Below are 11161 nucleotides of genomic sequence, written 5' to 3'. Positions count from 1 at the left end.
CCACTTCTTTGGCATTTCTGTGCAGAGAAAGACTGGAGCCTTTCCAGTAATAATAAAATGGGCTGTTCAGATCTGTCTACTTACTCATCTGGCAGTGATTCAGCAGCTCTCTGTAAAGCATTTAACACAATTTTCTTAAATCCCAGCCCCTTGTCATGTATGAATGTGCTTTCAAATTGTGAGGCTGAACTCCTGGAAATGAAGGCCCAAATTTCCCAGTGTGTCACATTGTGTAACCTCAGCCCTGATTGGAGTCAGTGGGACTTACAGGTGTTTGACAGTGTAAAAACTGGATCTGAGATTTGCCCATCTCTCAATGCAAGGCCAAGGTCCTCTTGGAGAGATGCTTTAAAATAATTTGGTAATTGAAAGAACTTCTTCTTTTCCTCCTATCAGCAAAATGTGGAGCATGTGGCCCAGGATATGCAACTCCTCTGGATGCCATGAAAGGTAAGCACATCTTTTCTAAACCCAGGCTGCTTTCAGACTCTCTCATAACAACGAATTACTCTTTAGGGTAGGAGGGGAAAATAGGAGGAAGGAGTGTTGGGAATTCTGTGCAACATAGTTTAGTGTCAAGCTTCTCATCCACTTGTAGCTGCACAAAAGTTAGGTTTTGTTCTGTAACAGTGTCTGGCTAAGTCTGACCCTCACTAGAGCCCTCAAGGCATTTTGCTGTAGATTTCAATAGTGTCAGAAGTTCACCTTGAGTCCTTTGATAGATTTGAAAAGCCTCAGTTTTATAGATTGTAATGCATAGGCTTTTGGCATGGGTAGAGTGAACTCGGCCCTGGCACCAGGGAGTCATCGCTTGTGTAGCTGGGGAAGGAAGAGGCTCCGCGCAGCCTCGCACGTGGGGAGCTGGTCTCCAGCACTGGCCTTCTCCAGGAAAGTAGTTGCATCCCCAGAGCCTCTTATGTGAGGAGGGTGAGGGAGGGAAAGGCCCCACAGCTGAACAAGCACGTGCTCTTGGCAGTTCCTGGCTGCTCAAACTATACACTACTGGTGTTTCTCCATAAAATGGAAATACTGAGGTTCTGCTTTCTGAGAAGAAACCCAATTTACAGACAGAGGCTAAAGCCAGAAAAGATGCCCTTACACTTAACCACAGCTTTTTGTTTAATGTGCCAAAAGAAACCATTTTTTCCAAGACTTCTGCCTTTACAGGTCCCCGGGAGGAGATTGTGTATCTGCCTTGTATCTACAGGAACACGGGGATACAGAAGCCTGACTACCTGGCCACTGTGGATGTTGATCCCAAATCTCCACACTATTGTCAGGTACCTACGTGTAGAATGGCTCTGGTGCTTCTGTTCTGTTTTTTCCCATACCATTATTGCACTTAATGAGATAAAGTCTTTTAATTATTTGAATTAACATAATAGCATACAGTACTTCACAAATGCTATGCAAGCATGATGTCCACCTTTCTTCTCCTACTTGACAGCTTCAACTGTGCATATCTCAGGCTAAATCTGCTTCCTGACTAACAAATAGCAGTTTCCTTCTGCTCTTTATTAATTTATACCTTGACATAAAGTCCCATTTTTTTTTCTGCCTAGCGGAAAAGCTCTTGTCAGGCTGAATGTGAAGCCTGTCTCTGACTTTGCAGGTGATCCATCGCCTGCCCATGCCCAATCTGAATGATGAGCTCCATCATTCAGGGTGGAACGCCTGTAGCAGCTGCTTTGGGGATGCCACGAAGAGAAGGAACCGTCTGATTCTACCAAGCTTGATCTCTTCTCGAATTTACGTGGTGGATGTGGGGACAGACATGCGAGCTCCTAGAATCCATAAGGTATATTTACATGACTTTAAGCTGGGGTTTTACTTCTTACATTTTGACCAAGAGACAGTGGTTTTATGGATCCAGATTTGGCGTAGACGGAGGTTGGGATATAGACTTACACTTTTCCATGTCTAAGTGGTTAGATTCTCTTTCCAGTCAGTGAAGAAACATAGGCATTGCTGGAGTCACAGTTGTCTAACCTAGTTTAGAAACTGGTTTAGGGTAAAGGAATTGTGTCTCAAGTGTTTGTTTCTTTTCACTGACTGTAATACAGCAGAGAGGGTTAGCTCAGATGTACATACATACACTGTCAGCATCTGTACTTGGTCAGTGAAACTTCAGTACAGGTGATAATGTGGAATGTAAGGAAACTTCTAAGTGGTCTTTGTCCCACCCCACCTGCCTGCAAATACTCCCATTCATAGTCTTTCAAGTCCTGTAGAACCTTGCCAGCCTTTAACTATTAATGCAGTGGATAACTCCCCCCCAGGGTCTCTTCCTGTTCAGTGAATTCTGTTTCAAACCGAGTCTCTGACATGCCTCAAAGATTCTCCCTCTCCCCTTCTTTTGTGAAACTTCAACTCCTAGGGGTGAACTGATGTTCTGTAGTGAGCTCCATGAAGGTGACTGTGTCTATGTGTATACTCCTTTTAGATTGTTGAGCCAGTGGAGTTACACCAGAAGGGTAATGCAGCTAATCCTCACACCTCGCACTGTCTGGGCAGTGGTGACATCTTAATCAGCTGTTTGGGAGACCCTTCTGGCAATGGAAAAGGTATTATTCCCCTTCATTGCTCTAGGAAAGTGTTCATGGTATGTAAGTATCATGCTCCCAAAGCACAGGCTGCAAAGCTAGAGGAATTTTTCAGAGCTTACAGTTCTCTTGTGCACATCAACAAACAACTGCTGGAATGGTGAACTCTGGAATAAGAACTTCACTCCCCAGGTAAGCTGCATGGTCACTGCTCTGCACTTCAGTCCTGATGTGGAGGAGTATCTATGGGACTGTTGATGAGTTCAGCTTCCATGCCCCAGGCTTTTGTGTGTATTACTCAAGAAGACCAACTCTAGTGGTTATAGCGTGAGCAGGAAACCCATTAACATTTCACTTGGGTCCCTTCAGCACAGAGCAAGGAAGAATTGCTTTGGAAACTAATCTGCATCAGCTCAGTATTGTGACTTGGGTATGAGAGATGCTGTTGCCAACCTAAATCATCCTTGTCTCTGTCTAATGAAAGTTAAGCCTTTCAGGCTGTTTTAGGTTGCATTTCCCTAGTTTAAAGTTTAAAACTTTTGAGGGATTCTTGCATATAAATTTTGGTACCTATTCAGATGTAAACCACATCTAAGAGAAATACTAACTATTAGGAAAAATATAGCTCAGGTGGTTAAGTGGTGGAACCCTGCTCCTTGTCACAGGGTTTTTCTCTTCTGGATTGTGGGCAAACATGTCCTTGAATAGATGCATGTTGTTTATGTAATTCAAGGATACTGATGGCAAGCAAAGAAAACCAGAGGTGACTCCTCCAGGATCTTCTCTAAGTTATCCCTTAATTGAAATGGACTCTAGAAGGGCTGGCAGAGTTATTATTGTTATTAGGAGCAGACATAGAGCAAACTGAAGCTTAAAAAAAAATCATTACAGTGTGATAAAGTATCTTCTTTAAAGCTGAGAACTTGTGTGAATGTCTTCAAACAAATGTATTTGGAATTTCTATCAGGTGGCTTTATTTTGCTGGATGGAGAGACCTTTGAAGTGAAAGGAAACTGGGAGAATGGGGAGAAGGTGCCTGCCCTGAGTTATGACTTCTGGTACCAGCCACGGCACAATGTCCTGCTGAGCACTGAATGGGGAACCCCAAAAGCCTTGGCAGATGGGTTTAACCCAGCTGATATAGAGAAAGGTGAGGGGGCATTTGTTTAAACTCTCAAGAGTACAAATGATTATTTGAGAAAATAATACATTCTGTGCTTTTTTTGGTCTCACCTGCTCCATTAGGGCATTATGGCAGCCACATTAACGTGTGGGACTGGAGCACTCACACCTACATTCAGGCAATTGACTTGGGGAAGGGCTCTATACCTCTGGAGATCCGATTCCTCCACAATCCAGATGCTGCAGAAGGGTTTGTGGGATGTGCTCTGAGTAGTGCAGTGTATCGGTTCTACAAGACAGAGGTAAGCAATGAAATCCATGGCAAAGCCAGAGGCTGGTGCTTCAGAAAGCTTCCAGTTACTTAGGAAGTAGTAGAATTTGGGTTAAAAATATTATGGCTCTGAATTCCAGCCAAGCTATAGCAGTGACGCACTGGCACAGGGTGCCCAGAGGAGCTGTGGCTGCCCCATCCCTGGCAGTGTTCAAGGCCAGGTTGGACACAGGGGCTTGGAGCAACCTGCTCTAGTGGAAGGTGTCCCTGCCCGTGGCAGGGGTTGGAGCTGGAGGAGCTTTAAGGTCCCTTCAACCCAAACCATTGCATGATTCTATGATCCAGAGAGCAAACCTCATGACAGTGTGCATAGAAGCCAGTGCTGTGACTTTCTGAAGCTACCAGATGGTCCCTCATCTTTAGCAGTTGCATTCTGAGTACCTCTGTTATGTCCAGAATGTAAATCTTCAGCAGCCTGATCCTGAAAGGCAGCAAAGCTGAAGAGGTCATGGTGCTGGTCTGTCAGCCTCACCCTCCACAATAACTTCTTGATCAATTTAATCACCATTAATGACCTATGAAAGTCTCAAGGACGGGAAGTCTGGCTGATGAGAGGAACATTAGTGCTCACTTGAAAACAGGCTGATGAACACCTGCACTGAGGAAAGGGCTGCAGCATTAGCTCAGCAGCTTGCTTTCTGGCCTGCAAGCTGCTCAACAACTGTGCATCAGTTGGAGAACTAATCAGAACCTGTGAAACTTGTCACCAGTGTCAGCATGTGCTGCTCAGCCAGTGTTTGGAAGGTGGAGGAGGGAGGGAAAGTGGTGGGCTGATGGACAGAGGGGGGTAGAGGGTGAGCTGGAGACGGGGGGGACACCAAGCTACAGGAGATGAGGGGTCTTTAGTTCTGCTTCTGTTACAGCACTGTCTGAGATGTTGTTGCATGGTACAATCATAACATTCTCACTGGTGGTAATAGTTACCATCCTCACCCCTTGCTAACACTTGCAGTGTGCATACCACCTGTGTAGAGGACAGGTTAAATAAACAGCACTGTTTGCTTCTCCTCCCTCTGTCCTGCATAGCTGAGCTCTCTTGGCTGACATGAAGGCACTGATAATGCTGTGTTCTCTCCTGAGCTTTCTGCAGAAAGGAGACTGGGCAGCAGAGAAGGTGATTGAAGTCCCCAGCAAGAAGGTGCAGGGGTGGCTTCTCCCTGACATGCCTGGTGAGTGTGTTGGACAGGAAATGTGGTGTTGCCCTCTTCAGTTCCCTGGTGCAGTGGAGCTTTCTGCAAAATCTCATCCTTAAATGGCAAACACTTCCCTTGTAAAATACTGAATTTCTGTTTGGGTTCTTTGTGTGACACTTCTGGTGCCACCAAATGAGCTTTGCTTATGAGCCATCAAGTGGGAGATCATCAGCCCCATCTGCTCCCCCACCACTCAATATTGAGGTCAGTTTCTCTAGAAAAACACGTGGAATTTGGGTCTTTAGCATGAACTCACAGAGTTCAGGAGTGGTCCTGGGAATGCTGTGGAGCCTGAACGTCCTCTGCGTAGGCACCGGGTGTCCAAGGATGATCGTGTTTGTTCAAACCGTATCTTAACTTATTTTCCTGAGGCTGCTGTGACTAGAATTTGGAAAGATAATAACTTGTGGTCTTGTTTGGTGCTGGGCCTGCCCGTTTGCTGACTTTGCTGCTGAATATTTCCTTGAAGGTCTTATTACTGACATCCTCATCTCGCTGGACGACAGGTTCCTGTATTTCAGCAACTGGCTGCACGGGGACATCCGCCAGTACGACATCTCCAACACCCGCAAGCCCAAGCTGGTGGGGCAGGTGAGGCAGCAGCAGCAAAGCTGCCACGTACCAGGGCAGGGCAGCCCAGTCTGCTTGTTCCCTTCTGGTTTAAAAGGAGAAAATGACAATTTGCTTTTGCTTGAGAATTGTCTTTCGTGTTCTTTTGATAGCAGATTCCTGTTCTCACCCATTCCCTTGGTTACAGGTGTTTCTGGGAGGCAGCATCACAAAAGGTGGGCCTGTAACTGTAGTGGAAGACAAGGAATTGCAGTGTCAGCCAGAGCCATTTGTGATCCAAGTAAGTTTTCCTCACATGCACGTTGTCAGTGCTCTGCTAATTGTGATCCATTTTAACATACACCTACACCACAGTTAAACACAGGACATAGAGAGCTAGTTTGTGTCTTGGCTTCCAGCCTGGGCAGATACCACATCTCAGCAGGGGCTGGAGCTAGTGAATTCTGGTAAGTGTTCTGGGTCCCTGGTGGAATTGGACAAGCTGTTTGACTCTTCTGAAGCCTGTGTAATTGCATCTTCCCTGCTGTTGTTAGCTGGCTAATTTAGAGCTAATGCAGCGTGCGTTCATCACATTGCCATCACTGCTGCTGGTAATCCCTCAACAGGTGATGGTTGAAGCACTGACCCAGCTCATTCTGCAGTGTTGGGGGTGGGTGTCTGTATGTGTCTAAAGAGTTTGGTGGCACCTGGCATCATAATAGAAAATGAAAGAGCATTAATTGTCTCTGGTCATTATCAAAGTGCATTATTATTATTACTGTCATGTCAGCTACCTGTGGAAAGTCTCAGGATGTGCAAGAACTGAACATGGACACGACTAGGATCTGTTGGCCACTGAAGGCAGTTTTAGGAAGATCCACAAACTCCTTTTCTTCCTATTGTTCCTGCAGATTGTGCCCTAGCTGCAGAAAAGACATGTTCTCATTTGCAGCTGTGTTACACCACTCGCCTCTTGCTTGAGTTTTGTCACTTCCACCCAAGTATAGTGACCTGAACCCTTCAGCCTTTATTTTCTTACATTACTAATTCTGTGAATTAAGTGGAATTCTTCTGAAATGGCTTCAAGGTTCCCTGTTAGTAAGGAGTAAGACTCCCAATAAAACCCATTCTCTCTCCAAAGTAGGGACACTGGTGCTGCTGTGTGGAGGATTTTGGAGCTCTGGATAGTTCTACCAGGAGCAGAACTGCTGTGCTCTTTTGTTTCTCCTTGCTGTTGCATTTCTTTTGTTCAATGTCCATGGCAGCCTTGTCTTAGGCACCTTGTTCTCTATTATGATTTTAGGGGAAGAGGGTGCGAGGTGGACCTCAGATGCTTCAGCTTAGTTTGGATGGGAAGAGATTATACGTCACCAGCTCTCTCTACAGTGGATGGGACAAGCAGTTCTACCCAGATCTTGTCAAGTAAGAACTTTGGTAAACAAGGGTGACTGTACAAGCCCATGTTCAAGATTTCTTCCTCAAGTAGTGCTATGCATGTACCAGCTGGTGCACAGAGCAAAGTTCCCACCCAGGGAGACTGAACCTACTAACTTTATCCACAGCCTACCAACCTAGATGTTTTACCCACTCACCAGAATCCACCCCTGCTCAACAGGCACACAAAAGTTGGGGTCTGCACACACAGTCTGTTGAAATTGGGATCTATTCAGAAGTAGATGAGAATGGGAAGAAACCAGTGAACATGACGTAGCCCCCTGGAAGCCTCTTCCAAACTGCCTTTGAGTGTATCAGCACAGCTTTCTGCTCTTTTGAACTAAGAAGAGGAGAAGATGATGTGCCAGATGGCCACAGGAGGGCATAGTGCAGTTGCCTGTTGCTTTATGAGTAACAACAGCTATTCGTTTGCAATTATTCATTGCTAATTTGAGGCTGCAGTTTCACAGTAACTCACCTTTGAGATCTGCTAAGGCCCATTTTGTACCTGAGATTCTTTCTGGTTTGTATTAAACAAAGACAAATCTTGCCCAAATGTGGAAGAGCAGCAAATACGAAACCTTTTCTTGATACCTGTTCTCTTGTCCCTTTTTCAGGGAAGGCTCTGTTATGCTGCAGGTTGATGTGGATAATGAAAGAGGTGGATTGCGAGTGAATAAAAATTTCCTAGTGGATTTTGGGAAGGAACCTGATGGGCCTGCCCTAGCTCATGAGATTCGTTACCCTGGTGGAGACAATACCTCTGATATCTGGATGTAATAGTTGTCTGGAGCTGGTTTCAGGGGTTTTGTTGTTGTTGCTGGTTTTTGGGAGGCTTGTGTTTGGGGTTTTTCCCCTGTTTCTCGTTCTTGCTCCTCTTTACCCTCCACTTCCCTTTCTTAAAGGTGAATGGGGTCAACTGGAACTTTGTCCACGGTCTATGTTTAGACTTTCATTAGGGTGAGCCACAGAAGCTCCACTTTCTTCTCATTCTGAGGCAGCCAAGTGAATCTCTCTGAAACATGATCTACAGCTCATTTGCTCTACTCCTTCCCCTTCCACAAGGTCCTTTGTAATCACTGTTGACTGTCGGTTTCAAGGCCGAGGTCACCAGCTTTTTGCTTTGTTTTGCCTTGTTTGATGCTTATTTGCTTTGCCACTGTTTGTTGTTGAAGAAGCTGTTCCTAAACAGCTCCTTAAGAAGGATACATTCCCTGGGCTCATCCCTCAGCGAGAGTGTTCTGTCCCTGCAAAGCTTAATTTGCTCATAAAGTAATTGGTGCTTTACAGCAGACACAGCATAAAAATCATACGTATCTATCTAACCTGAAGCCACATGCTTCTGGACTCGGGTTATATTTTAACATCTGTGTACTGGTGTTATAAAAATACAGCAATAAAAGCATTCTTCAAGCCAGATGGAGCTGCACATCTTTTTCCTCTTCAGCACTTGGACATGTTCAAATGTAAAGGTCATTTCAGGAAGTAACAGTGGGATTCATCTACAGATTCTTTGGTGAGGAATTTATTTGCACTGAAGCCACCTTTGTTGCCATTCTTGCAAGCCAAGATTCTCTTCCATCTTCTAAGAGTGGAGGGAACTACACAACCCTTTGTGCACAGAGGCGAGCGATGCCACCAGCAGGTGCCTGAGCCGTGTCTGCAGCTTCTTAAGCAGAGCGGCGCTCACTGTCCAGCCTGCCTTCTCTTGCCAGTTCCTGATGCATCTTCCCTAAGCTCCTGGGTCTCATTCTCTTTCCTGCCTCTCTGGATCTGTTTCTTTCCCATCTGTGTCCGTTGCCAGGCTTTGCTGTGCCTGCTGAGCTTTAGCACTGCCAGTTGTAATGCTGGAATTGCAGGAGCGGCGCGTTGATGGCACGAGCCTTTTGCCTGGGTTTGTTGTGACTTCTGCTGTGCTTCCACAGCAAACCCCTCATCTAGCTGACAGATCTTACTTTGTAATCAGGACTTCATTCTGTACAAAGCTACTTGCTGTCTTGCTTAACTTACGTGGAACCAGGCTGGAGAGTCCAGTTTTGTGTTTTTAACAGCAGCCGGGCTGCTGCCACTGGGTCTCTTTGAAACCTACAACAAGCAGCTCTCTTAGGAGCTTGTGAAGCCAGAAAGCTTTCCAACTGCCCTGGTGTTGTAGCCACCTGCATCTGATGGAAAAGCCCATTTTAAGCAGCTTCTTGTTAGAAATAGGTGATGTTTAAACCATCTTGCTTGCATGGTTTTCCTTACTCCAGGAACGGAGTATACGCTGCTAATCTGTGTAAATGCTACTGATAGTCCACGCTGAGTGGGTACAGTGAGTGCTCAGTGTCTCAACAATCTCATGTTGTCCAGGAAAGTGACTGATTTGTTAGGACATCATTTGATACCAGTCAGTACTACTGGAACATGTACTCTTTTCACACTTATTTCTTGTACTGAGCGTTTTCTGCTGGAAAAGAAGGTGCATCTTCCACATGGCCACGTGAGGGCAGGCTGCAGCCTGGCTCTGGGCAGCACAGAACTACATCTGGGAGCTGCTCTCATTCAAGTCCCAATTTTAGGTCATGATTTTCCACAAATCACAAGCTTGCTGGTGAGGGTGGCCCTCAGGCCTCTTCTCACTCCATCAGTGTATCTGATGGTGGCTGAAGTCTCTCATTCCAGCTATAGTGAGCACGCCAGTCTGGGTCCCATCCTGAAATCCCAGTTGGAAATGCCCCTGAATCTGAGTGTGTATGGTTATTGAAGTGCTGTATATGTGTGTGTGTGTCCCTGTCTGGGTCTGCTTCAGTGCAAGGTGGGCTTTGCCATGGACCCACCTGACTATCAACAGCACATTGATTTGCTCTAAGGAAGATTCTGAGGGGGCACAGTCATGGTCAGTAGCACAGTCAGAGGCTGTTGGAAGTAACCCCAAAATTTCAGACATTAGCCAAATGCCTGCACTTTGGGGCATTTTGGGGGGGAAGGTGTGAACCTTACCATAACAACTGACCCATAGCCTGGAAATTAGAGTGGAGAACAATTTCTGGTTAAGTGAAGCCGAAACAGGCGTGATGGGAGTCACCATTAAGCTCACTATATTTTGGTCTACTTCCTTGAGGTCTCTCATGCTCTGCTGAAGCCGGAGCTCCTACCTTTGAGTCCAAGAGTGTAGCAAGTGCAGTCTTTGGTGTATACAGAGAAGTGTAAAATGAGTCTTTGGAGAGGAACCTGAACAGCTCAGCACACATAATCCTGGTCTGATCACCAGCTCCCTCCGTGGATCGAAGTCAACCGTTGTTGCTCTCAGCTGTGGCAAGCTCGGAGCCTGCTCTGCAGCGCTCGCAGGGACTCGAGGGAGGTCAGTGCCTGTCTGCAGGCAGAGAGGGCTGGAGCAGGAGAAGCAGCAGGTCCTGCTCGTCCGTCCTCGCCGGCTGCGTGGTGCTGCCACTCCTCTCGTGTCAGATGGAGCGATCCTGCGGCTGTGGGAGGAGGTGGATGAAGGAGCTGATCCGGCAGGAGAGCACCCGCCTGAGCAGTGACTCACGTCCATGTCCTGTGGCTGCGGGTGGCAGAGCCCTTCAGCGGCCGCCTGGAGTCACTGCTCGTGACACCGGCTGAAATCACAACCTGAGGATGTGGGTTCCACAGGGCCGGAGCTGGGGGTGGCCTGGGGAGAGGCTGATCCCGCTGCCGCCCTGCTTGTGGCCAGGCCTTTCTGCCCCGTCCCCTGCGACTCCTGCTCCAGCAGCAAGTGCTCGCTTGGAGGGGAAGGGGCGGCTCAAAGTCCAGTGGAGAAGAGGCAGAGAGGTGCCTTGAGGAGCAAGAAGTGGAGTTGTGCAGTGCTCATGTTCCCTGCAGCAAACCTTGCAGCCTGCACGTGGAGATGCTTCTTGCAGTGATGTGCTGAAGGGCTCTGCGTGTGCAGCCCTGTGCCGGTTGGTTTGTCTCTGCTTAGTGAGGAGATGGAGAGATCCGGGGTGGTGGATCTCAGCTTTGCAAAGTCAGGC

At 46.9% G+C, this 11161-nt stretch overlaps 1 protein-coding gene across 1 annotated transcript; it reads left to right on the top strand.

Annotated features, from left to right (window-relative positions):
• Window positions 1–401: 401 nt before the first annotated feature.
• Window positions 402–8150, top strand: LOC104399760 (selenium-binding protein 1-A-like). Its single transcript, XM_010009932.1, has 11 exons — window positions 402–450; window positions 1168–1280; window positions 1613–1798; window positions 2444–2564; window positions 3511–3693; window positions 3789–3967; window positions 5087–5165; window positions 5659–5780; window positions 5947–6039; window positions 7042–7160; window positions 7790–8150. The coding sequence occupies exons 1-11, from the start codon at window positions 444–446 to the stop codon at window positions 7950–7952; spliced, it is 1365 nt and encodes a 454-aa protein (XP_010008234.1). The 5' UTR covers window positions 402–443; the 3' UTR covers window positions 7953–8150.
• The last annotated feature ends 3011 nt before the right edge of the window (window positions 8151–11161 follow it).

The sequence above is a fragment of the Nestor notabilis genome, unplaced genomic scaffold, assembly GCF_000696875.1.
Source record: "Nestor notabilis isolate BGI_N333 unplaced genomic scaffold, ASM69687v1 scaffold15552, whole genome shotgun sequence".
NCBI lineage: Eukaryota > Metazoa > Chordata > Aves > Psittaciformes > Psittacidae > Nestor > Nestor notabilis.
Note: the sequence above shows the minus strand (reverse complement) of the source record. Positions and strands in the feature narration are given on the sequence as shown.

Excerpts from the sequence above, each read along its gene's own strand:
- LOC104399760 (XM_010009932.1), top strand. Across the intron at positions 1,281-1,612 it reads AATCTCCACACTATTGTCAG|GTGATCCATCGCCTGCCCAT; the intron begins GTACCTACGTGT and ends CTGACTTTGCAG. Across the intron at positions 3,968-5,086 it reads ATCGGTTCTACAAGACAGAG|AAAGGAGACTGGGCAGCAGA; the intron begins GTAAGCAATGAA and ends AGCTTTCTGCAG.